This window comes from Phyllostomus hastatus, unplaced genomic scaffold, assembly GCF_019186645.2.
Source record: "Phyllostomus hastatus isolate PE091 unplaced genomic scaffold, TTU_PhHast_1.1 phas_contig_150, whole genome shotgun sequence".
Classification (NCBI taxonomy): Eukaryota; Metazoa; Chordata; class Mammalia; order Chiroptera; family Phyllostomidae; genus Phyllostomus; species Phyllostomus hastatus.
Window position 1 is genome coordinate 20,178,471 of NW_025333611.1, and position 27,980 is coordinate 20,206,450.

Genomic DNA, 27,980 nt, shown 5'->3' on the forward strand with positions numbered 1-27,980 from the left:
AGCACAATTAGACTCTTTGTTAAAATAAATAACAATGAGTCTATGAAAAGGCAACTCTACAACCAGGCTGCCTGGACCCAAATCCCTGCTCCCCCATTTGGAAACTGCACAATTATGGGCACGTTTCAAGTGTGTGAGCTCTCCGAATCTCAGTTTTTCCACCTGTGAAATGGGAGTGATAGGGGTACCTGCCAGGTCACATTTCTGTGGGGACAGAAGGAGATCATGAATGTAAAGGGCTTGGCTGGTGAGTGTTCTGTAAATGGAAGCTTCTTGCTGCTGTATCAAGTTGTCCTGGACCAACCTAACTTCCCTTTCGGCTCAGCCAGAGCCACCTGGACACTCTGAAAACACCCCTTTGTGCTACTACTGACAGACAGACTGCTTGATCTTGGGAGTGTCTCTTCTGCCAGGGCCCTGTGGAGGTGGCTCCAGAAGGACCCCAAACCTCGCCAGCTCCCTCAGGCTCAGGCTGGCCCTGACCTAGACTCCAACCCCGCCCCTTGGGGGTCATGGCTTTGTTTTCTTCTGAAGACCCAAGATTTCCAAATTCTGTGGTTGTCTTGCCCTGCTAAAAGGGGAAGAAGGGGATCAGCCCAAGGAGGAGGAGGTGGAGGAAGAAGAGGGAAACAAGACAAATAGCGGGTGGAGTGCAGAGGAGCGTGTCCAGCCAGCATTCCTGGTCCCCACGGTGCGGGCAGCTGGGAGCCCAGTGCCTGCCCTCCCCGAAGCCCTGCATCAGGCTGTCGCCTCCCCACAGAAGCCATGGGCCCGGGGCCTCTGCTGACCTTGCTGGTGGCCACAGCTTGGCACGGTAAGAGCAGAACCGAGGGCCCTGGGTGGCGGTGGGGGTGGTGGGACCGAGGGCCCCTGCGTCAGGACTCTCTGCAAACCCCAGCCCCTCACCGGATGTACCCACTCTCTGCGCTTCCATCTCCCCAGCCTGGACAGCAGGTGTGCGGCTATTAGTTTCGGAGAGGTGATGAAGGGCTGGAAGCAGCCTGGGCCAGACTGTGGATCAGTCCCAGCTCAGCTGACAAACTGTGCGTCCTGAACAAGCTCCTGATGCTCTCAAGGCTTCAGTGTCCACATCTGTTCAATGGCAGGTGTTGGGGGCAGTGATGGGCTGGACGAAAGCAAAGCCTTTCAAACTTAACCGTGCATACAAATTACCGGGGGTTCTTGTTACAATGCAGGTTCGGACTCAGTAGGTTTCAGGTGCGACCTGCGACTCTGCATTTCTAACAAGCTCCTGAGAGAGGCCAGGGCCGCTGGTCCAGACCAACACGAGAGAGCCCCTGGGGGCTCTGCCAGCTCTGCCAGCCTGCGGCTCACAGACTGTAGGCAGGGCCTGAGTTGGAAAGGCCCAAAGGGGCAGCAGTCCTTCCTTGGGAGGCTTGGGTAAAGGGTCAGAAGGAGTGATAAGAAGTGAGTGAGTGGGGATGTGGGGGGCTGCTGTACGGGAGCTGGGGGATGGGGTCGTAGCACCCGAGAGGAGGAGAAGCTTGCTAAGACCCAGGGCTGAGGAGGGGTTGTGTCCCGGGCCTCGGTGTGCCCTGTGTGTGTCCCAGGGGAGAGGAGCCAAGCTGGAGGGAGATCCCGGGAGCTGGTGACGAAGGGGTCTGTCGGGTAAGTGGGCAGAAGGGAGGTTTGGGGTACGGGGAGAATCGGGAGCTGAGATGAGAGGGTGAAACCTGGACGGGTGCAGAAGGGGGCCTCAGTCCGTGTCCACCATGCCCCAGCCTCCAGCCCGGGGGAGGACCAGGCCTGAGCGGGCCTGCCCTTCCTGCCAGCCAAGCTGCAGGAGGGAAATGGGGGGTGGAAGTTGAGGGTATCGGCTTTGTTCTGCGCGAATATCTGGGACATCCAGGCCGGACAACACAGCACAGATGCCTCTCTGTGACCACATTTCCAGGAGGCCACTGCATGGACTGGAGGGACTGGGCAGGGGAGGGGGTGGGAGAGATGCCTGTGGGACCAGATGGGTGTGGAAGGGGAACACAGAATCCGAGATCACAGGTGTTGTAGCCACAGGCTCTGACCTACAAAGGTCAGAAATGCAGCAATGGGAGCCTGGCCCAGGGCAGGGGCTCTTGCTGGAGCCAAGAATCCCCCCAGGTTGGAGAGCTGACGGCACCTACCTGGCCTGTAAGACAAACCAGGTTTCAGAGTCACATGGTACAACCCCACAGCCCAGGCCCAGGGCCTGCGTCGCTGCCGCTGGACTGGGGCAGAGAGCTGCCAGGAACGCTGTTGCCCTTCCCTGGTGGTCACAGGGCACAGGAGAGCTATGCCTTGGCAACACCCACCAGTTCACCCGGTCCTTTCTGTTGATCATAAACTCAGGCAGAGGGGCCACACACCTCTGGTGGGCACAAAACCAAACCATAACAAACCTTCCCGAAGTCATTTGACAGGGAACATCTTTCTGAGTCGAGGGTCAAAGGCGGGGGCAGAGGTGGACAGAGCCATGTAAGGGGCTTGTGTGCAGGATGGTGGAGAAGCCCTGACATCCTCAGGGCTGGACATCCACGGTCCCACTCTCGGAGCCAAGGGGTTGCCCTTGCCAGGGGGTCAGCGGCAGAGCCGGCCCCAAAGCCTGGGGCGTTCTGATGCCCAGCAGGTGGCATTGCCTCTCCTGAGTCTCTCCCCCAGAGAGGGGACAGTGGCTAGGAGGGCCAGAAAGCAGAAGTGAGAGCATCCCAGGGAGAAGGGCCGCAGGCGGGGAGGAAACTGGGGGCCAGGCCGCGCGCCGGCAATGTGTTTCCGCCCGCCCGGCCAGCGTGCCCGGCGGCCCCTCCAAGGCCTCGCATCGGCTCTCACTTCCCTCCTGTGCCCCTATTTTAGGCCCCGGAGAAATGCTGACCCTGCAGAGGCAACGGGCCTTCTTCCCGGAGGGCCCGATACGGGTTTTAAGTTCTCTTTTCTCCTTCAAGAAAATGTTCCTTAAAAGAGATCAGCAGTCCCGTAAACGTGGCGGCGCTGGGACGTGGGGGTGGACTAGATAATATGTGTAATGGCTCACTCGTAGTGTTTATTTGGTGACAGGTGACATTCGAAAGGCTCCCCATGCATTTAAACCTCCTGACATCCCCATAAATGGGTACAATTATTGTCCCCGTTTTATAGGTGGGGAAACTGAGGCACAGAGCCTCTGACCCATTCCACTGTGCTGCAGACCAGTGGTGGGAGTGGGCACGACAGAAGAATTAGAACCTTTTTAATCCTGCTGGGCCAAGATCCGACTCCTCTTCTCCATCCCCATATGGACTAAGTGAGAGGACTTGGCCGTGAACCTCATTCATCTGTCTCCTCCTTTCTGTGTTTGAGCCCCTGCTTTGAGCCACACCCTGATTTGGCGCCAAGTCTGCAGCCCACTTCAGGAGGCAGAAGAAATCTACTCCTGGGGAGAAGGATGCAGTCACACCTGGGAACCCTTGGGGGGCAGCGGCTGGGAGAAAGACCAAGAGAGGCCGGAGACATCAGTCCATCCCCGAGCAGATTTGGGGCGGGGGCTGAGCAAATGCCCAGAGAGGGGCAGGGACTTGTTCAAGGTCATCTTGCAAGTCACAGTGGACCCCGAGCACCAGTACCACCCGTGCCAGGGGAACACCCATCTCAGAGGCAGGGAATCGCCCAGGGAGCGTCACCTTGGGCCTCACTTCTGTCTGCTGTCTTCTCTCCACCAGCTCAAGGGATCCCGGTGATAGAACCCAATGTCAATGAGCTGGTTGTGACGCCAGGCACGACGGTGGCCCTGCGATGCGTGAGCAATGACAGCGTGGAATGGGACGGCCCCACCTCCTTCCCCTTCTGGACTCTGGAGCCCGATGTCTCTGGCAGCATCCTGATCACGAGAAACGCCACTTTCAGAAACACAGGGACCTATAGCTGCACTGAGCCCGGAGACCCCCTAGGGGGCAGCGCCAGCATCCACCTCTACGTCAAAGGTGAGGACTCTGGGCCCACTCTCAAGAGGAATGGGCAAGAGGGCTGGGCCTTAACAGTCCCAATCATAAAAAAGCAGCCCCGCATTTCTGGGGTGGCTGCCGTGAACAAGGACCTATGGCAGTGCTTCCAAAATAATGCAGCCCTTGCAAGGACCCCGTGAGGTTGGTTCCATACTTACACGCATTTTTCAGAGGCTCAGAGGGGTTGAGTAATTTGCTCAAGATCCCACAGCATCAAGCAGTAGGGCTGGGCTTGGCTCCGAAGCCCCCACTCTGAAGCATCAGCTGAGCTTCCCTGGTATCGTGTGACCTCAGGCAAATGATCCACATCTCTGAGCCTTCCTGTCACCAATGTCCAGAGACCACTTGGCCTGGGAGAGGGCGGGCAGTTTTAACCCTGTATCCCCCTGGACCTCAGATCCTGCCCGGCCCTGGAACCTGCTGGCCAAGGAAGTGACGGTGTTAGAGGGCCAGGACGCCGTGCTGCCCTGCCTGCTCACCGACCCTGCGCTGGAGCCGGCTGTCTCGCTGCAGCGACTGCGTAAACGGCCTCTCTTGAACAAAACCAAGTACTCCTTCTCACCCCGGCGTGGCTTCACGATCCACAAGGCCAAGTACGTTGAGAGTCAGGATTACCAATGCCGCGTTCAAGTAGGCAGCACGACTGTGACATCACTCGGCATCCGTCTTAACGTGCAGAAAGGTGCGTGTGTGAGGCAAGGTGGGGCAGGACAGGTGTGGAGGGCAGGGGGGGAGAGCTGGCAGCCAAGCTAGCGCCGGCTGGGTCCGCTTACCCTGAAAGGAGGTAATACATGTCCCCTCCTTTGATTTCTTCCTTCCAATCGTACTCCCGTCACCTATGGGGCATCGACTGGGACAAGACAAGCAAGGTATGTCAGGGAGGGAGACAGACCACGTTGAAGTAATCACTGAATGGGCAGAGTCAGCTCAGATCATGAAACGTGCTAGGAAAACCATTACTTGAGGTGACGGAATAAAGTGTGGGGGGACACTATTTGAGAGGAAATGTGCGTGATGAGAGGGAGGTGGCCCTCAGAGATATACTTCAGCAGAGGAAACAGGTGGGAGGAGGCTCCGATGTTCTAGGAACGGAAGGAGGGCCCGAAGCTCTCCCACACCCTCAGACGTGGGTTTCCCACTCGGTGATGGCCTGGTGTTGGGCCCGGGGCCCGTGAAGGTGGGGTGGTGAGCCACGTGGCAGGGAGGTGGTGCTGGGCAAGCGGCACAGCTTGAGCTGGGGGGACAGGCTGGGGGCAGAGGTGGTGCAGCTCACTCCTTTCCCCTCTTGCCCCTGCTGGGCGTGTAGATGGGATTCCAGGGTCTGGAAGGACTGATGTGAATAAGGAGGCCCCAGGCTCAGCACCTGGGCTTGAGACGGCAATCAGGTCCCTGGGCTCGTGGCCACAGAATGTGCCCAGGAAGTCAGAGGACCCCCCTGGTGGGTAAAGGGAGGCATTAGGGAACCTTTGCTAAACTTCATCTTACAAAGCCTGGGCTGTCCTGGACCCTGGCTCTGTCATGACACTTTCAGCGACCTTGGATGTGTCCTTTAGTGTCTCTGGACCTTGGGAAACTGGATTAGTTCATCTTTCAACAACAGCAACAGACACAGATACTAATTCAGTGCCTGCCACATGTCAGGCACTGGGCTAGTGGCTGGGGACCAGGTGGGATAAACAAGAAACCCCGCCAGAGAAAGCTGGATGTGTGTGCTCTGCGGGGTGGGGGTGGGGGGAGGCAGTGAGGCTAACTGGTCACAGAAGTCTTCTCTGAGGAATGTTCGAGCTAAGGATCTGAAGGGAGAGAGCAGGTACTCATTCAAAGTGTGGGAGACGGAGCGTCCCAGGAGGGAGGTGTGAGCGCATGACAGGAGGGCCAAAGTGGCCGCAGTGCAATGGGTGTGAGGTGGTGGGGGTCGGGTGGTCAGGGTCTGGGGATGTGGGGAAGACTTCGACTTTTATTCTGAGAAAGTGACGGGAAGCCACTGGGTATTGGCACAGGAGAAAGGCATGATCTAATTTCCCCTTTTTAAAAAAGTTTTAAATATTTAATTTATTTATTTCCAGAGAGGGGAAGGGAAGGAGAAAGAGAGGGAGAGAAACATCAATGTGTGGTTGATTCTTGAGCACCTACTACTGGGGACCTGGCCTGCAACCCAGGCATGTGCCCTGAGTGGGAATCGAACCAGCGACCCTTTGGTTCTCAGGCCGGCACTCAGTCCACTGAGCCACACTAGCCAGGACCCAATCTCCCTTCTTAAGCGAACTCACTTTGGCTGCTGTGAGGAGTCCGGGTTTAGAGGGATCAGAGAGGGAGCAGGGAGGCCTTCCAGGGGGCTGTTGCAGGGGTCCAGAGCAGAGAGTGGCAGTGAGACTGTGGGGAGGGGGCGTGATGGCGGGGAGTTGATTTTTCAAGGTTTATTTAGGAGACAAGACTTACTCCCCTGGGATCGAAGCATCAAGGGTGTCTCCCAGGATCTGGGATGGGAATGCGGTGGGGGGCCCTGGCCCATGGCAGGGAGCAGAGCAATAGCTCTGGCCTGGGTGTTCATGGGTCCCTTCTCCTGGCCTCAGTTATCCTAGGGCCCCCATCTGTGACGCTGGAGCCTTCAGAGCTAGTGCGGATTCGAGGAGAGGCTGCCCAGATTGTGTGCTCAGCCAGCAATGTTGAGGTCAACTTTGAACTCATCCTCCAAAGAGGAAACACCAAGGTCAGTCGCCGGGGAGACAGCAGGGTGACATCTGCCCATCTTCCCACTACATCAGACCCTGCAGGTGGAGCCCCTAGCCCCACTGTAGCAGGCTCTCTGGGCCGAGGGCACGGTCCAGGTCCAGAGAGGAAAGTGGACTCACTCAGGGGCTCACTGGCAGTCAGTAGCTGCTCAAAAACCAGGGTTTAGGCTCATGCCAATGAAGCTTATGGGGGCAGGTAGGGAAGGTGGTACTCTACCCCCTTGACCCATGACCTTTGCCCAAGCCTATAGACAAGCACCAGCTGTCAGCTCACTTCTGACTTAGCAAGGGGTTCATAGGCCTCCTTTGAAGCCCAGAGATATATGTAAGTGCTGTTTCAGAAAGACTTCTTTGGGAGAGAGGGAGAAAGGGGGAGTACTCCCAGGAGGAAATTAGGCTACTTCTGAGAGCCCCGTGCCCTCCCACCGTGCCTACTGTGTGCCAGGCACAGCCCTTTGCACGCAGCATCTCATTTACTCTTCACTGCAGCCCTAGGAGCAGGGGGCCAGTGTTAGTCCAGTTTTACAGGTGGAGAAACTGAGGCCCAGAGACCAGACCTTTGCCCAAGGAAAAGAAGATAATAATCAATAAAGGATGAGGATTTGAACCCAGATCTTTGTAATCCCTAAACAACCTTGGTATATATACCATTTTCATTTCTTCTGGCTGCAGCTCGAAATCCCTGTACGCAGTGACTTCCATGATGACCGCTACCACAAAGTCCTGACCCTCAACTTCACTCAAGTAGGCTTCCAGGATGCTGGCAACTACTCCTGCATGGCCATCAACAGCCAGGGCATCAGCTCCACCTCCATGGTCTTCCTGGTGGTAGGTGAGCATCAGGATGGTGGGGGAAGGTTGGCTGGGATCCTGGGGTGAGGGAGGTACATAAGGGGACTGAGATGGAGGGAGCTGATGGCAGAGAAGAAGACACTGTTAAAAATACCTCTGCTAGAATCCCCTTATCCTAGGCCTGGCTAGGGAGCCAAGTCTGGGGGAGCCTTCCCAGAGCCCCACTCTCCCTCCTGGAGCTCTTACAGTGTATTGCCACATTTCTGTTAAGCATTGTTTTGTTCTGTTTGGGGATCAATATCTAGCAGCTCCTTACTGGACTTTACTCCTTCCTTCCTTCTTCCCTTCCTTCCTTCCTTCCTTCCTTTCCCTCTTCCTTCCTTCCCTCCTTCCTTCCTTCCTTCCTTGGACACTCATGAAATGTAAACATGTGAACAGACAATGCTCACCTAGTGCAATCATGGGTGAGGTATGGGGTGTTCTGGGAGTGCTGAGAGTACTCAGGGCTTCTGGTACTCCCTCCTTCTTCTGCTTTCTTTCCTCCTCAGACCCCCAGAGTAGCTTGATTTTAATTTATGTAAGATTTAATGAGAAGAAACTAGTTATGACTCTTTCAGGTATAGGTAAAAGAAACTAACATGAACTAGCCTAATCAAAAGAGTATTTTATTAGCCTTATTGCTAAAAAGCCCATGGATGTGAGCTTCAGGTACAGTTGGATCTAGGTGTTCAGGTCATGTGAACAAGAATCTGTTCTTTCACAACTCTCAGCTATACATTTTTTTGTGGAACCCCTAGCAGTACCAGGCATGATAACCCCAGTGGAATAAGGTCTTCTCTTTTCCCAGATTCCCAACAGAAAGTCATGGAAATAAATGTTAGGGCTCATGGACTCACATGCCTACCCCAAACCAATCACTGGTCCAAATGGGATGCATTACTCTGATTGGTTGGCCTGAGTCACATGCCCACTTTAGCCCTGGATGTGGAAGCCACACTGACTGAGCTATTATCAAAAGAAGGAGAAGCGGATGGGGGAATGGACGAAAGAAAAAACAGACTTTTTTTTACTACTAAATATTTTTTCAAAAGGTTATAACCACAGATATATTCAACCTCTTAATTATGCAAATAAGGAGGCAAAGGCCTCAAGGAGGATAGGAATTTTCCCAGGTTCTCCCAGGGACTCAGTGAGGAGAAGAGTTTGGAGCCCTGGCTCCTGTGGCGGGTGGTGGGAAAAGAGGTGTCAGAGGCCAAGCACTGGCTAGGGTCGGGGACGGTGGTCCTGGCACATTGCAGGCACGCAGGAGGGTCCAGCTGAATGACCGGATCAATGGGTAGGTGACCAAAGGAACAAACAAACCAGGACACCATCCCACTAATGCCAGACCTCTGTTTGGCTTTCCAGAGCGTGCCTATGTGAACTTGACCTCTGAGCAGAACCTCCTCCAGGAGGTGGCCCTGGGTAAGAAGATCAACCTCCAAGTCATAGTGGAGGCCTACCCGGACCTACAAGGCTTGAACTGGACCTATGGGGGACCCTTCTCGGACCACCAGCCCAAGCTCAATTTTGTCACCGTCAAGGATACATACAGGTACCAACTCCCACCTCCCACCTGCAAGCCCCACAGCGGGATGGGGATGCTTCGGCCGGGAGTCAGGACACTTGGGTCATGTCTCAACCTGGTGTGTGACCTGGAGCGAGTCCCTTTCCCTCTCCAGGTCTCACTTTCCCTGACTGTGTGGACCCTGACCTCAGTCATCTGTGTCTGAGGTTTAGATTAGATTTGCATCCCCCTTGGTCCCACATCCTTGGGAAATGCCCTCAAGAATTCTACCATTTCTTGGGTGTGTGCATCTTCATGGTTATCCAAGAACTCTCAGTATCATCCATTCTCCCATCCATCAGTATCTCTTCTGTGTCCAATCCAAATGTAGAAAACAATGCCTGTGATTTCCACTCCTAGACACATTGCTAATAATGATGGCCCAGGGTGTCTGCCACTCACACGGGTTTGGGGGTGGGATGGAGGGAATTCACACCACCCAATTACAGATACATCTAAAAATTCTTTGACGGCCTGTGGTCACCCAGCCTGGAGAATTTCTCACCAGTCACTCTTCACCAGGCTCAAACTCTTCTCATAAAATGCCATCTGAGGACATCTTCTCTCAGAATCCTCTTTTCCCGCATGCACAGCATTTTAGGAATCTGTTTTTTCTGTCTTCTTACTTGTGGACTGTGTCCTCAGGGTTTTATTTTCCCATCCAAAGTGGTCCAACCAGGTAGCTTTCTAAACAAGGGGGTCCCCCCCCATGGGGAACTCAGATACTCTTTAACAACAAAGGGGTTAGAACAATAGTTGCTCTACCCTGATCTGTTTTCAGGACAGCCTGCAGTTAGATCAAGAACAAGTGCATGGTGTCCGTGCGTGCGTGTGTGTGTGTGTGTGTGTGTGTGTGTGTGTAACACCCCCTGCTCCATGCCCTCCACCATGACCGATATCCTTGAACTGCGTTCTGCAGAGTCGAGGTGCAGCCTCAGAGTCCTCCTCAGCACAGTCTCCAGACAGTGTCCCCTTCGTAACTGGCTTGTGGGGGCAAACCTGTCTGTTAGCCCTGGGCCAGGTCACTCCCTCAGACACCTTCCTGATCTCCAGCTCGCTGGGGTTCTCTTTCTAGCTCCCGAAGCCCAGACCTCCCCGGCCCCTGGACTCTTGCTTGTCAGTCATGATCTGCAAGGCATTCCCTTGTCCTCATCTTCCCACTCCCAGTTCCATTGTCCTTTCTGGCCAGCACTCCTAGCTTCCTCTCACCTAAAGCACAAGTTCTGGACCTGGATCCTACAGGCTCCTGAGAGGGGATTTATGGACAGATTTTGGGGGTCCATAAGCAACAGGGACACTGCAGAAAGGAACCAGGGAGAGCCCCCTAAACACAGTCACCCAGGGCCAGTCATCTCGAGGCACCCATGCCTGCGCACCACACCGCCACCAAACTTAGCTCATGTGATGGGCGTGCTCATCACGGTGACTCGGAGTCATCCCCAGAAGCTGAATTCTTTCAGTTCAAGAGGTAAATGTTAGTTGTTACAACAACTGATACGTGGAGAGGGGACGAGAGGTTCTGCATGCCAAAGGTGTGACGGAGACCACCCTCCGAACACTGTGTGTTTCAGGCCCGTGCTGGCTGCAGACCTCTTCCAAAGAAGGGCTGGTAATGTGCTATTATTGCTTTCTTATCCTCATCCAAGGACATGCTTATTGATTTCAGAGAGAGGGGAAGGGAGGGAGAGAAACGTCGATGCTAGACAGAAATATCGATCGGTTGCCTCTTGTATGCACTCCAACCAGGGACCTGACCTGCAACCCAGGCCTGTGCCCGGATCAGGAATCGAACGGGCAGCCTTTCGGTTCAGGGGCTGATGCTCCAAACAAGCGAGATGCGCCTGCCAGGGCGGCTAGCATTTATTTTTTAAAAACGTTTTCACTACCTAAACAATACATGCGCTTTATGGATAAATTTTCAAATAGAGAGTAAGAAAAGAATAAACAGTGATCTGAGATCGCCTGAGGGTAACTTGCTTGCGTTTGCATCCAGCCACTTCTGTAACAAAGGGCACCATTAAATTGAGTGCTACTGTGTCAAGCACTCTGAATACATAGCTCTTTAATCCTCAGGCCAAGTCCGTGAATTAGTTTCCACCAGTGTCGCCCTCGCAGAGAAGGAAGAGAAGAATCAGAGAGGTTCAGCCTTTGTTTAAGGTCGCACAGCTGAGCACTGGCAGCACCAGGACTCGAGCCCTGGTCTCTGTAGCCCCATGGCCACATCCTGCTTCTCATTCCTCTCGTAGACCCTCCGGGTGAGGTTGGCACTATAGGGATGGCAGCTGACCTGGGTGCCAGCATTGGCTTAGCCCAGCGATGGTGGTGGAAGCAGCTACATGCAGTGGGGCCTGCGATGTGCCTCCCAGGGTCCGCACTTTACCAACCTCGCCTCCACTAAACCTCAGGACAAAACTGCTCTACAGACAAGAGAGCCAGTTAGGGAAATTGGGTTGGTGATTTTCCCATGTCTCATTGGCAACCTGCCTGGGTTCCTGGCTCCATCAAGGCCTTTGTGCCTTGGACACTTTACTAAAAACAAAGAAAAAAGCCTGTTGGGGCGGCTGCCTGGGCCCGCTGTTCCGGTGGGGACCGAGTCCGGGCTCACCACAGACGTCCTGCCCTTCCCGTGCAGGTACACCTCCACGCTCTCCCTGCCTCGCCTGAAGCCCTCGGAGGCCGGCCTCTACTCCCTAACGGCCAGAAACGCCGGAAGCGAGAATAACCTGACCTTCGAGCTCACCCTTCGATGTGAGTGATGGAGGGGGGTTGTGGACGTGGAGTCCTGGAGAGACAGGCTGGGAGAGGGTGGGGGAGGGGAAGCTCAGGGCGAGGCGGTCAGGCGAGGGCACTTGGGCCTCAGGGCTGATCCCTCCCTCTGCCGCTCCCCCTTTCCTCCTCAGACCCCCCAGAGGTGAGGATCACATGGAACATCGTCAATGGCTCTGAAGCCGTGCTCTGTGAGGCCTCTGGGTACCCCCAGCCCAACGTGACGTGGGTACAGTGCAGGGGCCATACTGACAGGTGAGTGGCCTCCTGTCCCCTTCTTCTCCGGGAATGAGGGGCTGGGCACCCTGAAACTCTGAAGCACATTCTGCTCTTTCTAGATGTGATGAGGCCCAAGTGCTGCTGGTCTCTGAAGACCCACACCCCAAGGTCCTGAGCCGGCAGCCCTTCCACAGGGTGACTGTCCAGAGCCTGTGGGCCATGGACACCTTGGAACACAACAGGACGTACGAGTGCAGGGCCTTCAACAGCGCGGGGAACAGCTCCTCCACCTTCCAGCCCATCTCCGTGGGTGAGCCTCTGTCCTCCCCTCCAGGCCGGGATGGGGGGCGCCCAGAGTTCCACCATGGAGCTTGTCCCAGCTGAACCGAGTCCCACCTCCGTAGGTCCCACTCCAGGCTCCTCCAGAGCAAAGGTCTCCCGGAGCAGCCAGATGGGGGAGTCTGGAACCCTCAGAACCAGAGACAGCAGATGAGAGTGGAGGGGACCTGGGCATCTCCAGAGAGAGAGCAGCTGGGAGCGTAGCCTCACTGGCCCCTCTGCTCCTACCCTGCACTTGAACTCATGCATTAATTCACAAGTACCGCATTTTGCCGTGTATAATGTGCACTTTTCCCCAAATTTTTGAGGGAAAAATAAGGATGTGCATTATACATGGGTAGTACTAATTCTGTATCTATATCAATGTTTTTAATTCTTTCATTTATGCTTATGCATTAAAAGTATACCAAATATGTTAAAAAATAAATGCTAAAATTCCTTTATAGTACAAAAACCCAAGTATCTCAATATAAATAAATAAATAAATTTAAAAATTACATGAAAATGTTTTGTCCTGAAAGTTTAGGCCAAAAAAGTGGGTACGCATTATGCATGGCAAAATACGGTATATGTTTGGCACCTGCTGTGTCCCAGGCACCCCCTCGATGCAGGGGAGCTGCCTCCCTGGAGCTTAGAGTCTGGCGAGGGGCAGGCAACAGCAAGTGCACGCGGTCCCGAGACCCTACCCCAGGGCCAGCCTTGGCAGCCTTCTTCCCCCCTCCCTGAGCCCCCTCCTGCCAGAGACGTTGTCCCATCCATTCGGGGACCACTGTCCAGCCCTGGGCACTGGCACAGGCTGCATCTGTGGAGAGGAAAGGGTGCCTTTCTCTGCGCCACACAAAAGCTCTACGTGGGTAGCTCTTCGATTCTGTGCTCTCTGATTCTGTGTGGAGGCCCACAGCGCCCTCAGACTCCCCACAAGCAGGTCTTAGCGCCCCTGTATGCCAGGCCTAGCAAGGCTCCCTGGGCCCAGAGAGGACAGAGCAGGAGCCTCTGCCTGGCTCAGAGGTGCCCCCTCAGGTGCCCCAGCTGCTGGCCCTGGAGCGGCTGCTGCCAGGGCCCCACCGCACGGGCAGTGGCTGGGGCTGTTGTCAGCCTCGCTGTGCCGGCCATGGTCTCAATGAACTGGTACCTCCTTAGGAGGCTAGTACTATTTTCCTTTAACTTCGGAGATGATGAGCCTTAAGCTTAGGGAGAAGTCACAAGTTCAATGTCACACACCTCCTAAATAGCAGAGGTGAGATTTGGCCTCAGACCCACGCTGTTGATCTGGGCAAGGTGATGTAAATTGTCTTTCAAAATGCGTGCAGAGAACTAGGGTAAGTGACCTGGGAGGAGGAGACCTAGGGCCATGAGCCTGGCTTTCGGCCCCTCGGAAGGGCCCGTGGTTCCAAAGGGCACCCACAGAAACCGCAGGCAACAGCCAGGGAAGCAGGTTCCCATCTAATGTGTAGAAGACTCTTCCATTAGAGCTGCCCCATGGTGTAGGTGGTGAGCTGGTCACAGCCGGCGTGGCCAAGGCGAGGCTGGGCAGCAGGCCAGGTTGCTGCAGAGGGCTCCCTGCCCTGCAGGGTGGCGTTATGTGCCCTGTGGGGCTCCCCAAAAGGCTGTGACTCAGGCAGGGCTTGCAGCTGCATCTGAGCAGGGCTGAAGGGTCTGCCCTCCCTGCTCCTGCCTGGGGGAGGGTCTGCGGAAGGCTCCCTGAGGCTCTGGGGGCTTCCGGGTGTGAGGACACTTCACTCAAAGCATTTGCTGGGCGCCGGCTGTGTTCACACTGGCCAATTCTCAGTGGGGGCCAGGTCCCAGAGGCCGGTCTCCCACTCACTCCTCTGCAACCCCCCTTCCAGGATTCTCCAAACAGCTCCCTGATGAGCCCTTCTTCACACCTGTGCTGGTGGCCTGCATATCCCTCATGGCCTCGCTGCTGCTGCTGCTCTTGCTGCTTCTGTACAAGTACAAGCAGGTGAGCCTGGGCAGGGTGGGACAGCCGGGCCCATGGCGCTGGACCCTGGCAACAGCACCGCCAGGCCACGCGGTTGCCCCTTCCACCCCCAGCATTTTGTCAGCCAGTCATTCAGCCAATGGCTCTTTAGTGGGTGCCTACAGTATGCCAGTGTGGGCTAGGTCCTGGGGGGGCCGAAACTCAGAGCGTCTGAGGCTCTGCCCTCACAGGGTTCACTGTCCAGCGCAGGACACGGTTGATAATCAACCGACCAGAAAGGCGAGGGTGAAAGAAGCTCTAGGGAGAGGAGCGGGTTCTGGGAGGGCAGAAGCATGGGGTCCTGTCCCAGCCAAGAGCTCACAGGTGCACGGAGAGGACAGCACCAGCCAGGCCTGCATCTCACCCTTGGGCAGTGGGCATTCTAGTGGAGGAGGAAGGCCTGACCGTCATCAACCCCTTTGTTATTTAATATTATTGCTCAAAGCCACCATTTATTACACGTTGACAGTATTGAGCTGCCTGTCACTATGAGTGCACAATCTGTAATAACTGTTTTAGGGGCTTTTTTTTTTTAGAAATTTATGTATTTATTTTCAGAGAGGGACGGGAGGGAGAGAGAGAGAGAGAGAAACATCAATGTGCAGTTGCTGGGGGTCATGGCCTGCAACCCAGGCATGTACCTTGACTGGGAATCGAACCTGCGACACTTTGGTTCGCAGCCCGAGCTCAATCCACTGAGCTACGCCAGCCAGGGCCAGGGCATTTTTTATAAATTGTGTTGCCTGCATCCTCTCACTCAATGCCCTCTTCAGCCACGACACGTAGAGTATCACTAACCCCGTTTTACAGAGTTGGAAGCTGCAGTTCTGAAAGGTTGAGACAGTTGCCTTGGTCTACAGCGGGTCAGTGCAGAGGCTGGTTTTTTAAAAAGCCGAGGATTTAGCCACAATGCGAAACATTGAATCACCTTATTTTATCCTCACAACAACCCGAGGCAGGGACTACAGCAGTCAGCACTTTACGATAAGGAAACTGAGGCTCAGGAAGGTTGGAGAACCTGCCCAAGGGTTCTGGGCACCCCCCCACACCAGATCTGCGGCCTCTGCCTCGGGCCCAGGTGTCCCCCTACACAAAAGTGGTGCCCAGTGCAATCAGGTGTTGGCGGAGCCAGGCCAGAGGGCTGTGGGGGCCAGCAGCGGAGGGATCTCTTCCGCTGGTAGGGAAGGGAGGCTGCTTGGAGGAGGTGGCTTGGCACGGTGGGATGGCCCTTGGAGGACGCAGCCAGGAGAGACCAGACTCGGGAAGGGGTCTCTGGGGGAGAGGGTGGTGTGTGTAAAGGGTGGGGGAGGACCGCGGTGAGTTCTGGAAGTAGCGGCACCTAGGAGAGGAGGCAGATGGGGGCGGGTTGGGGACCTGAGGGGTTGGACCCCGGCCTGCAGGCTCAGGGCTGTCAGTGGGCTCGAACAGGGTAGGGATGTGATTTAGGGGTGAACAGTGTCTTCCCCACACCTCCCTGGGGGGTTTTAATGTGAGAAGAGGACTTGAAGTGATAGGACGGGTGGATGGGACGTGGGGGCACCCAGGACCCCAGGGGTCTGGCTCTTTATGCTCATGCCGGCACCCCTCCTGGAGTAGAGCCCCCAAGGGACCAGGGCCCCAAGTCAAGACTTTGGGGATCTGGGTCCATCCCTGACACTTTTGCCATTTGCCCTCACTGACTCACTGCCCTCTCTGGGCCTCAGTTTCCCCACTTGTACCATGGGACTCGTGGCCTCAAATAGCCTTCTTTCTCCGACGGTCCATGAGCCTACTGATGGTCTGGTTTAAGAGCCAAGGGTTGTGAGTTAGGTGGATCCGGGTCCGAGCCTCGTTCCGCCCGCCCCCAGCTACGGGACTCTGGGAAAACTGGTGTCTCTAGGCCCCCGTTTCCTCCGTCTGTCAGATGGGGTAATCATGGCAGCTGCCCCGCCAGGCCGCCTTAAGGAATGGCGACATAAGGCAGGCGGAGGGCTCCACAGGGAGCTGGGCACAGACACGCTCAGAGGGAGGCTGCACGCCCTCGTCCCGGGGAAGCTGACTGGGAGCCCAGGTTAGCTCGTGCACCGTGGGAGCGGAGGGGTGTCTGAGGTGGGGCGTCTCCTCGCCTACACGCCCAAAGTGGTGTTGGGCCCTTCACCCACCTCCAGCGACAGGACCTCATCGCTCTTGGGGCCACCCGCTCCTCCTCGGAGCAGCTCTGACTCACTAAGTTCTTCCTTATATGGAGTTCAGAGCTGCCGCCCAGCGCCCCACAGAGTGGCCTCCTGGGCCCAGGACAGCCTGCAGAGGTTCCAGAGAAGTGCCCGGTTCCCCCTCTAGCCCGCTCTGCCTCAGGCTGCCGCCCCCTCGGCCAGCTGTGGTCTAGGGACCCCTTACCCTCTTTCCACGGGACCATTTTCAGAACATGTGCTTCCAGCCCCAGTCCACTCCTTTCCCAGCCAGGAAATCCAACTGCCCCCTGAGTCCTATCGAGGCCAAGAGAAGGAGGGTATCCCACAGGACAAGACCTTGAAGGGTCAAGATGGTCATGCCCCTGTCTCGGGGCCTGTAGTCCAATTCTCCTGCCCCCCTGGCGCTCTGAGACTCGCCCCTCCCCTGGAGACTGAGCCTGGCCAGTCCCCACAGCCTAGGCCTGGGTTGAAGGTGGCCCCATCTGAGGGAAGGGTTGCTTTTGCCTCAGGCTGAGTCATTGACTTTCTTGCCCCAGAGACCACAGGGTGGCAGGGGGCTGAGGGGGAAGAGAAATGGCCGGAATCAGCAGGCAGGAAGGAGGAGGGGCACCAGGAGGAAAGGATGAGGCAGGGGATGGCGGGGCCACTGGAGAGGCCAGGATTCTGGGAGTCAGAACTGAGCTGTGGGGACTGGGGACCAAGTGGGGATGGACAGTAGGGTCCTGGAGGCACCTGTGGGGATGTTGAGGCCTCTGCCTCCCTGAGACAGGGGACATCCACCCTCCCAGAGCCCGGCAGGCCCAGTCGGAGGGCCGCATGGACTTTGATGTTTCCCGCCCACCTTGGTTGACAAGGGGAAGTTGGGGTAGAGCGTGGGGAGGGCACAGGTCCTGGGCCTGTGGTGAGGACTTCATGAGATGACGCACCATGAGCGTGCAGCCCAGCATCCCAGACACAGGAAGTGCGGAGAAGTGCTTGCTGCTGTCCTTATAATCACCACCAGCATCACTGGGGGAATGGCCTTCCTGTAAGGGTTCTCCTTCAGAGGAGAGGCCTCTGGGTTGAAGCCCCGGGGGAGGATAGGGGAGCCCTTTCCAGGGAAGGCAGAGGCTGGGTGGTGTAGGGGCTGAGCTGGAGGCGCAAAGGTGCCTGCGGCAAGCTGGAGACAGCGGCCTTCTGCTTCAGGTATAGAGTCTGGCACCCAGAGGCCTGAGATTCCAGCCCAATAACCTCTTCCTCCTTCCACCCGCCCAGTCCCTTTCTCCAGTGTCCCCTGTCTGCCGGGGAGGCGGCGAGCGGGGGCGCAGGGGTCTGACTCAGGCTCACTGCGGGAAACAGAGGAAGGAGAAGTGGTGAGGAGACAAACAGGCCTCGGCCACAGGAGCTCCTGGAGATGGAAGTGGCCTGGGGGGTGGGGGCCAAAGAATCCCCTCCTGGCTCCGTCTCTGTCTTTTGGGCTGGAAAGGCACTGTATTCAGGGCTGGAATCCTCTGAGACTCAGAAAGTCCCTCCTTGCCCTGACCGAGTAGCTCAGTTGGTTAGTGTGTTGACCTGGTATGCCAGGGTTGTAGGTTTGATCCCTAGTGAGGGCACATTCAAAAAACCAACCAGTGAATGCATAAATAAGTGGATCAACAAACTGATGTCTCTTTTTCTGAGAGGTAGGAAGGGAGGGAAGGAGGGAGGAAGAAAGAGAGAAAGAGAGAGGGAAGAAAGGAAGGAAGGAAGGAAGGAAGGAAGGAAGGAAGGAAGGAAGGAAGGAAGGAAGGAAGGAAAAAGGTCATTCTCTGTCCCATGTCAGACTTCCCTCCCCAGCCCCGACCTGGGGTGTTGCAGCTCACCTGTAGTCTCCCGGACCAAGCAAAATGCAGAAGCTCTCCCCTACCCCTAAATGTACTCTTTTCCCCCAAACTACCACCTGTTGGAAGTTCTTCCCCATGGCTATCTGGAGTCCTGTCTCTTAACCCAGCGGGACTCCCAGCCACAGGCCACCCTCCTCCCCAACTCCCACTCCTACACCCTGCCGTTCCCCCCGAGCTGGGTGCCCACGAAGGAGCCCAGCTGCAAAGCACAGGTCAGCTGGTCCCCAAGGTCACTGACAGGAAAGAGAGTTGGACTGCTGACCCAAGGCCTTGGTGTCCTCCACCGCCCCCACCCGCCCAACTTTTACGTTCCCCCAATGCATCTTCCATCAGCACTTCTCACGGGCAGCCCCTGGCAGGATGCCTCCTACCGCCTCCCCAGAACCCCTCCACCCCCCAATCCCTCCACCCCCTTACCCCCCGCCCCCAGCAGCTGTCGTCCTGGGCAGGAGAGAGAGGCTACCGCTCCTTGTCCCCAGAAACAGCTCTGTCCCAGCTGGTGGTTGGTAAGAGCACGTAAAGCTGGGGAAAGAATGCAGGTGCTCCAGACACTCACTGCCTGGTGGGCAGAGCCTCTTCTCACCGCCCACAAGACCTTCCTGACTCTGGAACCTCCGAGGCTCCCCTCAAACCACGCCCACCTCGCAGTCACTCAAACCTGCCAGGACCCGCCCTGACCAACTCCGTCCCCCACCAGGCCTGCACATCTCTGTTCACTGAGCTTGCAAAGCGCTCCTTCCCATGGTCACATACGCCTTCGCAGCTTCTCGGGGCCTTCCCCGACTTCCCTTCAGTGGTAGCCATCACTCTATCCCATTACCCATAAGTCTATTTACTTATTTGAGAGAAATGCCGCTCTTAGCCTTTGGCATGCAGACCCCATGGGGCCGGGACTTTGTCTTGTTCAAGTCTGTGTGAACCATGCCTGGTGCAGAGAGGTGCTCAGAGAAGTGTTTGGAAGGGAATATCATTTAGCTTCAAAAAGGAAGGAAATTCTGTCCCATGCTACAATATGGACGAACCTTGACAACCGTATGCTAAGTGAAATAAGCCAGTCACGAAAGCACTCATACTGCAGGGCCCAACTTGTACGAGTAGCTGGATTCATGAGGCAAGTGGGGTGGTGGCCAGGGGTTTGGGGGGAAGTGGGAACGGCCAGCTGTTTCAAGAGCATGGAGTTTCAGTTTGCAAGTCGAAGGCTCTGGATGTTGGTTGCACAAGAATGCGAATGTACTCAACACTACCCACTGCACACTCAGAGTGGCTGAGACGATAAACCTCACGTTATGTGTGTCTCACTGCAGTGGAAAAGAAAAACAGACAATATTTGGATCAGAGGACAGATGGAATTACCCAAACTGCCAGGGCCGGCCGGGCCCTTGCAGGTGGCCCCGTCCAAGTCTTTGAATACACAGGCAGGGCACCTGAGGTTTGCAGAAGGGATGGTCACATGCTGAGGCCAAGCCAGGAAGGGGCTGGACTCTTGACACCATGGGCATAAGGAGACACGGCCACCTCCCCCTGCTGAGGGCCATGAGACTGTCCACTTCCCCTGCCCTCGGGGGCCAGACCGAGACCCAAGACCCTGCCAGGCCTGGCTGCCACATGCTTCCTCCCTCTGCCTCTGCAGAAGCCCAAGTATCAGGTGCGCTGGAAGATCATTGAGAGCTACGAGGGCAACAATTACACGTTCATTGATCCCACCCAGCTGCCCTACAACGAGCAGTGGGAGTTCCCCCGAAACAACCTGCAGTTCGGTAAGATGGGGTCTCAGCCCACCAGGTCCTCCCATCACAGGGCAGCATGGGCTGCAGGGACCCAGTGGCCCTTAGAGAAAGGGCCCTTTGGTGCCCAGGGACCAAAGGAGCCTCTGTGTTCGGCAGGTAAGACCCTCGGAGCTGGCGCCTTTGGGAAGGTGGTAGAGGCCACGGCCTTTGGTCTGGGCAAGGAAGATGCTGTCCTGAAGGTGGCTGTGAAGATGCTGAAGTGTAAGTGAGAGGAGGGGGCCTGGGGAATTTGGGGGAGTTGGTGGGCGTGGTGCCTGCTAGGGAGGACCTGCCCTGTTGTCACAAGAGGCATCACCCCCATTTTTGGCCTGTCGGAGCCTGGGGGACAGAGCCTGGGATTGGTGGTGTGGACGCCTGATCCCTTTGTGAGCTGCCAGCTCCCCCTAGCTCCTCGGTGAGGAGGGGCTTCTGGCTGAGCTGGGGTACACAAAGGCCACCCTGGGCCACAGCCTGGCCACAGCCTGGCCACAGCTTGGCTTCCTGCCACCTGAGACCAGCTCAGTGACTGGCCATCTCTCCTCTCTCTCTCTGCCTACCTCCCCTCTGTGTATCTGCATTTTTTCTTCTTCCTCTTTCCGTCCCTGATTGCTTTGGGTACCTCTGCTGCTCCCCGGGTGTCCCTTATCTGTGTGTGTGGCTTTCCATGTCCTCCTGCTCTCTCCCCATCTGTGGGGCCTGCGGTCCCTCCCTCAGCCACAGCTCACGCCGATGAGAAGGAGGCCCTCATGTCGGAGCTGAAGATCATGAGTCATCTGGGCCAGCACGAGAACATAGTCAACCTTCTGGGAGCCTGCACCCATGGAGGTAAGGGCGCACTGGCGGGCATGGGGGCACGTGGCCTTGGGGCCTCTCAGGTGTCTGGAGCGCTGGACACTTCCACTTCCCAACCTCCTCCACATGAAGGTAGGACCTGTCTCAGGTCCCTTCAATTCCAGACACCTGGACTGGTCAAACTGCTTGTGGGTGCAGACAGTTCTGGGGCTCTGAGCAGTGGCTCTCAGACACCAGTGGGAGTCAGTCAGTCACCTGGAGAGGGACCTACCAGGGCAGACTGCTCCAGGCATCTGATCCTGTGGGTCTGGAGTGAGGTCTCCACCCAAGACACTTGGGCACTCACCATGTTGTCCACAGGGTGCCCTAGGGCCTGTTGGGACTGCAAGTCCACCCACCCTTTTCTATAGGAACTTGGACCTTTGGTCTGTATGAAGCTGACATAGATTTCCTTTGGGGAAAGAATCCTTTAGTCAGTTTTTTTTGTGGGGGCCTGTGGGGCGCAGATTCCTCTGCTTTAGACAGATGGGGTTCTTAGGTCCCAACAGGGTGCCCCATGGCCCCTACTCCACATTCTTGTTCACATGGGGAGTGGGTTAAGAGGTACACTCCCCCCACTCTCTTGGCTCTCTAGGTCCTGTCCTGGTCATCACTGAGTACTGTTGCTATGGTGACCTGCTCAACTTTCTGCGGAAGAAGGCCGAGGCCATGCTGGGGCCCAGCCTGAGTCCAGGCCAGGATCCCGGCTACAAGAACATCCACCTGGAGAAGAAATACACCCACAGGTAGCATTTCTGTGCCAAGAACAGGGAGGAGGCTGCACCTGGGAGGCGGGGCCCCAGGTCTGTCCCCAAAGCTAGTTCGGGGTTGTGGCCCTCCCATCCCCACCTGCGCTGTGGGGGGACATGCGGCTCAGTTTTTCTAATCATTCTCCTCATTCAACGAGTATCTGAACATCTGCTATGTCCTGGAAATATTGAGGCAAAGACGGGCAGCTCGTAGTCTGGTGGAGACAGATGGTCATGAAGTCCTCACTTTAATGTATATAAAAGATCAACCAAGACTGTTCGGGGCCCTAGACAGGGGCGGGCAGCTGTTGGGGGTCATCGCCCTGTTTCCCCCGCAGCATGTGCTGCCGGGGGCGGCTGCGGACCTGCTGCATTTCGGAGTAGCCAGTGTCAGGTCTGCACATCGCCAGGAAGAAGTGGGGGTGGTCTGTGGGCTATTAGGTGAAAGGGGGAAAAACAGCATGACAGCCAGGTCCCTGCTGGGTCTCAGTTTACCAGGTGAGCCACCAGGGGATGAACCTTCATGGTCCTTCCTTCCCTTTTGTTCTGTAACGCTGGGATTCCTGGAAGCCACGCGGAAGCAGATGGACAGAGCCGCATGGGGAACCAGAGAGAGGAAGTGGCCAGTTTCATGTCACACATGAGCTAGGGGCAGAGCCGGGGCTACACACTGCTCTTTTGACTCCTGGTCCAGTGCTCCTCTGGAAGTCTCAGTCCTGGGGCCAGGCTACCGGGTGCTGGAACAGAATCAGAAAAAGAAGGGTTCCTTGTTCTAGCCACTGTCAGCTGCTAAGCCCGGGGAGGCAGGAGGGGAAGGAGGCTGTGTCTTTCCATCCAGTGTTCTGGAATATGGGGGCTGGCAGGATCCACCTACTTCCTCTTCTAATTCTGACTCGCCTCTGACATCGGGCCTCTGCAGGCTGAAACCTCAGGCCAGATCAAATCAATTTGGAGAACCAAAGTCAAGTATTAGCTTCTAGCTCCCATACTCAAATCTGCAGGTGGGGAAAGGATCCATGGAGTGGGGTGATTTAAAGAGAAAATGGCATGTGAACCAATCCTGCCAATGTGATCCCAGGCTATATTAATAGGAATACAGTTCCTAGACCAAGGGAGGGGATGGTTTTGCCGTGGTCAGCCCATAAATGAAACACTAGGTTCTCTCTTTGGGAACACGTGAGTATGGACATTGTCAAGGTGCACATCTGTATTGCAGAGGGGGCAGGTGGGTGCGTGGCCCAGAGCTCATGTGGTTGGAGTATCAGAAGCAGTAGTGGCTGTTCATTCTAAAGCAGCACTTCTCAAACCTGCCTGCCACCCAAAGCATGGCCCAACACGCATCACAAGAGAGCTGTTAGAAATACACACACAGCCTCAGGCCCACCCAGACCTACTGAAGCACAACCGATGCACATGAGATTCCCCAGGTGAGCCTATGCATGTGGATGTGAATTCAGAAGCACTTCTCTAGACCAGTGGGTCTGCCCTCTGGCCGCACACTGGAATTGGCTGCCGGCAGAGAATGAAACGTCGCATGACTGAGTTCTGCCCCTTGAGTTTCTGAAGTGGTCTAGGCATGCGGTGTGTTTAAAGCTCCCCAGATGGTGTTAATGTGAAGCCAGAAGAGCCACTGTCTAGACAAGAGAGGGCTGGAAGAAGGGGCCCTAGAATGTGCTCAGACCTCTGCAGGGCTGTTATGGGGAACAGGGGGCCCACTTACTTCTCTGCAGCCCTCGAGGGCAGAGCATGGACCAGGAGGAAAATCCTGGGGGCAGGCTGGTGTTACAGAGCGTGAAGAACTTTCTAGCAGGCAGAGCTGCCCAAAGAGAACAGGTTATCAGCTCCCTGGCTGGTTGGCCAGAGATTAACGGTCACTTAGACTGAAGATGGCAGGGGGTTTCTTGTCAAGAGGTTCAAGTTGACTCCAAGTTCCCTCCCTTCCCTGCTGAGTGGCTGGAGGCCAAGGCCTGAGCTGGGCAGTGGTGATGGGGACTGACTGGCCCTAGGGCCTCTCTCTTACATAGGGACAGTGGCTTCTCCAGCCAGGGAGTGGACACCTACGTGGAGATGAGGCCTGTCTCCACTTCTTCAAGTGACTCCTCTGAGCAAGGTGAGGAGGCAGGGGGAGTGGAGAGGGGCTGCTGGGGGCTGGGAAGGGCAGGGCAGGGCAGGGTATGGCGGGCTGCCCTGATGCCTCTCCCCACACCAGATGCGGACAAGGATGAGTGGCCGCTGGAGCTGCAGGACCTGCTTCACTTCTCGAGCCAGGTGGCCCAGGGCATGGCCTTCCTCACTTCTAAGAATGTGAGTCGGGAACCAGGTCCCCCATGTAGTCACCTTGAAGAGTAGTGGTCTGCTGAACCCCCATGAAGCTGGAGGAAGGATGAAGGGGAGGAAAGGGAGCAGGAGGGGGTGAAAGTAGAGCCAAGAGTGCCAGAAAGCGAATGGGCTGCAGCCTCAAAGAGCTTTAGGAGGGGGTGGGAGAAAGTGGCATGAGTCCCGCCAGGAGGCCCCGGGGTGCAGCAGGCTGTGTGAACAAGACAAGTTGCATCAATGGTGTGAAGTGCAAGGTCTCGTGGGGATGATGATGGGATCTCCTTTAGCGGTGAGATGATGGGTATGATACACTCGCCCAGGAAGAGGTGCCCGGGAACAGGATTGGTGACCGTCCTCCTTGGCACGCAACTTAGGGGTCCGGTTTGATTGCTGTCTCTGCCACTTGCTGCGTGACTTTGAGCACTTTTGAAATTCTCTGAGTCATAGTCTCTGTGTTGATAAAAGTGGGCACCATCACAGGGTTGTGGGCAAAACAGGGTTAGAATGTGTGCAGATGCTTAGGGAAGGGCCTGGCACCGTAGGGCCCTGCTAGGGCAGCTGTCATTAGAAGCTGACTGTGGGCCCGAGACGCTCACTGAGTCAGGACTCCCCGCTTCTGGGCCCGAGCAGAGCACCTGCTCTAAGCCAGCTGCTGCTGGGGCTGAAGGGCCAGAGGGAGGGTGGTTTCTAGACATTGCATTGTCTGACCACTTTCAATTTTTCAGCCCCTGGGCCCTGAGGAGGCAGGGACAGGAGTCAGGTTCAAAAGAACTGATGCCCACTCCCTCACGAAGGACCTCTGAGGCCTTCTGGGGCCCTGGCTGCTGCTTTTGAACATTGGGCTCAGGTAGGGAGGGGCTGGGACTAACCCTGACCCACTTCCCCTCAGTGCATTCACCGAGACGTGGCAGCCCGGAATGTGCTGCTGACCAGCGGCCGTGTGGCCAAGATTGGGGACTTTGGGCTGGCCAGAGACATCATGAATGACTCCAATTACATCGTCAAGGGCAATGTGAGTGCTGGGAGGGCATGGAGCAGGCTGGGGACGAGGGTGGAGAGCTGGAGACCAAGGTGACTGGGGTCTACTCTGCCAGGCCCGCCTGCCGGTGAAGTGGATGGCTCCAGAGAGCATCTTCGACTGCGTCTACACAGTTCAGAGTGACGTCTGGTCCTACGGCATCCTCCTCTGGGAGATCTTCTCACTTGGTGAGCAGCTGGCCTGGTGCAGGCTCAGCCTGGGGGCTGACTTGTGTTTGGTTTCCTGCGGTGTCTTATAACTCAGGGAGGATGCTAAGTCATGGATGTTTGGTGCCCAGGGCAGAGCAAGGGCTGGCGAGAATGGAGGGATATGCAGAATGTCTTAAACCAAGTGGCACAGCTCCAGCATAGGCAGGGCAGAGACTGCCCCCAACAGGCATTCCCTCAGCTGTGCCCTCATCTGCTTGTGCAGTTGCTACTCCCTAGAATGCTGTTTCCCCTCGTCCGAAACACGTGTATCCTTGAAGATACGGCTCCAACCTCTGGTGTGCTGGGTGCAGGGACTTGGGCTAAGACCTTCAGTGCACTCCTCTAAGAACCTCTTATTCCAAAGCCTGGGCTAGCATTGTGTGGCATGAGGAGGCTGGGGAATGGCTCTCCACTTCCTAGAACCTTACCACCTGCAGGGCCCAGTGCATAGCACTTACTAAGAGGAGCTGCTGTTCTATTGTGGAACCCCAACCTTGCCAGGATGTGCGTGGGGTGGGGATGGGGAAGGGAGCACTGAGCGTGCTATCACCTCCGCCTTTGCAGGGCTGAACCCCTACCCTGGCATCCTGGTGAACAACAAGTTCTACAAACTGGTCAAGGATGGATATCAAATGGCCCAGCCTGCATTTGCTCCAAAGAACATGTAAGGGCCCCAGGGAGGGAGGGCACCCTGACTTTGGTTTAAGGGGACGGAAAGGCATGTGACCATCTTTCCCTGCCCACGGTGTTCCAGGGCTGGGCTCCATCTCCCCACCCTGGCCTAAATACAAGCCCCCTTTACAGAGTTCACGGTTACCTCCAGTTTAGCAGGCAGCACAGGCGATGTTCTCGGAGAAAAGGGCTCTTAACTGGGCAAGCCCTAACTTGGATGACAGATCTTTAACTCAGCCTGTTGTGACCTCAAGGAGGTGCCTCCTGTTTCTCCTGTCCCGGTGATCACTGCAGCCAGCCTGCCACGAGCGAGCTGCTCACGGACCCCTGTCTTCCCGTCTTTCCTCAGGCCAGCAGGCCACCACGTCACCCACTGCCTTTCTCCAGCCCCTCTCTCAACACAGCCTCCCCTATGCCGCGCCCCCCCGGCCCCGCCCCGGTCTCACTGCCTGGGCTGCCCAGCTGGCTCTCCAGCCCCTGCAGCCCGCTCCCCACTCTAGCCTCTTGCTGCAGCCGGTCCGTTGCTCACTCAGGCCACCCCTCAAACCTGCCTGCAGGGAGCAAGAGTACCCCCTGTTGTTTTAGGAGCTTGAGCAAGACAGCATCTCTGAGTTTCTCCCACTGCCGTCAGTGGGTGTGATGAGAACACCTTTCTCCAAGGGCTACCGGGAAGATGAAGCGAGATAACACACGCCAAGGGCTCAGCCAAGTCTTGTGCTGAGCTCACCTTGACTAGGTTTCGGGACCTCTGCTGGGCAGGACTCCGTTGGGGATAGGCACTCGAAATGACCCCCAGACCCACAGGCGACCTCTGTCCCACCCCAGATACAGCATCATGCAGGCATGCTGGTCCCTGGAGCCCACCCACAGACCCACGTTCCAGCAGATCTGCCTCCTCCTTCAGGAACAGGCCCAAGAGGACGACAGGGCGCAGGTGAGCGTGTCCAGGCCTCCGGCAGGGGGGTGCCTATGGCAGGCTGGGCTGGTCCTGACCAATCAGCACTGACCATCCCCTGGCCTCTCTTTCCTTCAGGACTATACTAACCTCTCCAGCGGCAGTGGCGACAGCACCGGCGGCGACAGCGGCAGTGGCAGCAGCAGTGAGCAGGAGAGCTCTAGTGAGCCGCCAGCCTGCTGTGAGCAGGGGGACATGGCCCAGCCCTTGCTGCAGCCTAACAACTACCAGTTCTGCTGAGGTGCCGGCAGGGCAGCACTGCCCGTGCCCCCTCTGAGTGTCACCTCCTCTGTGCGTGGGGCCCCACAGGGAGAACACGGACTCTGCCCTCGTCTTTTCACTCAACAGCCCGGCCCAGCTCTGAAACCCAGGATGTGGGACCCACGAGAGATCCTGGAGGACCCCACTTCCAGGACCTGGGCCATCACTGCCATAAAGGGGCTGGGGCTGAGCCCCTCCCCGCCCACTATTCTCAATGCTGTGGCTATACATTCGCTACACCAACTTAGACAACCTGAGGCACAGCCTCTTAACCTTGTTCCCATTTCCAGGAACCCTCCCCTGCTCCCTGCCTCTCCCAGTGTCAATGGACTGGTTTCACACCTGGGAAGTCCCCAGGAGCTGTCCCAACATTAAGAAAACAACACTCCTGGGCCTGAGAGTAGAGGGAGCCCCCCCCCCCCAAACCAAATGGAGCAGCAAGAACAGACAGGTGCTCAGACGTGGCACTAGGCCGAGACCTTTGGAGCAGGGTGCCTCCTCTGTAAGCATCTACTTGTACCTCCTGCTCCCTGCCCTCTGGTTTTTCCTCCACAGCCCCATCCCACCCTGGACCTGGCATTGCTATAATGAGCAGCTAAAAGTCTGGGCATTCTACCCGTGTGGCTGGCCACACCAAGCAAACAGCACGCACTTCCCCAAGCTGACTCATCACAACTAACAGTCACGCTGCGGGTTGTCCCTGTCAGCATTAAACTAACAGCATTAACACAGCTGGTCTCTGGTTCTTTGCGTCTCACGAAGGC

The 27,980-nt window shown here is 56.4% G+C and overlaps 1 protein-coding gene across 2 annotated transcripts; it reads left to right on the forward strand.

Moving 5' to 3' along the window:
- Positions 1 to 571: 571 nt before the first annotated feature.
- Positions 572 to 27,947, forward strand: CSF1R (colony stimulating factor 1 receptor). 2 transcript variants are annotated; one of them, XM_045830259.1, is made up of 21 exons: positions 572 to 814; positions 3,690 to 3,950; positions 4,369 to 4,653; positions 6,545 to 6,681; positions 7,376 to 7,535; positions 8,903 to 9,089; positions 11,734 to 11,849; positions 12,002 to 12,122; positions 12,206 to 12,396; positions 14,273 to 14,388; positions 20,070 to 20,196; positions 20,323 to 20,427; positions 20,920 to 21,030; positions 21,632 to 21,782; positions 23,792 to 23,895; positions 23,995 to 24,089; positions 24,991 to 25,113; positions 25,196 to 25,307; positions 25,893 to 25,992; positions 26,826 to 26,934; positions 27,034 to 27,947. In XM_045830259.1, the coding sequence occupies exons 1-21, from the start codon at positions 766 to 768 to the stop codon at positions 27,193 to 27,195; spliced, it is 2,922 nt and encodes a 973-aa protein (XP_045686215.1). In that variant the 5' UTR covers positions 572 to 765; the 3' UTR covers positions 27,196 to 27,947. The 2 variants fall into 2 exon arrangements, with proteins under 2 accessions (XP_045686215.1, XP_045686216.1); XM_045830260.1 differs by having other exon boundaries at positions 573 to 814; positions 23,810 to 23,895.
- Positions 27,948 to 27,980: the final 33 nt, after the last annotated feature.

Bases quoted from the DNA above. Each gene is read 5' to 3' on its own strand.
- CSF1R (XM_045830259.1), top strand. From the start codon at position 766: ATGGGCCCGGGGCCTCTGCTGACCTTGCTGGTGGCCACAGCTTGGCAC. The intron at 6,682-7,375 runs GTCAGTCGCCGG...TTCTGGCTGCAG, and splicing joins TCCAAAGAGGAAACACCAAG to CTCGAAATCCCTGTACGCAG. The intron at 12,397-14,272 runs GTGAGCCTCTGT...CCCCCCTTCCAG, and splicing joins CTTCCAGCCCATCTCCGTGG to GATTCTCCAAACAGCTCCCT.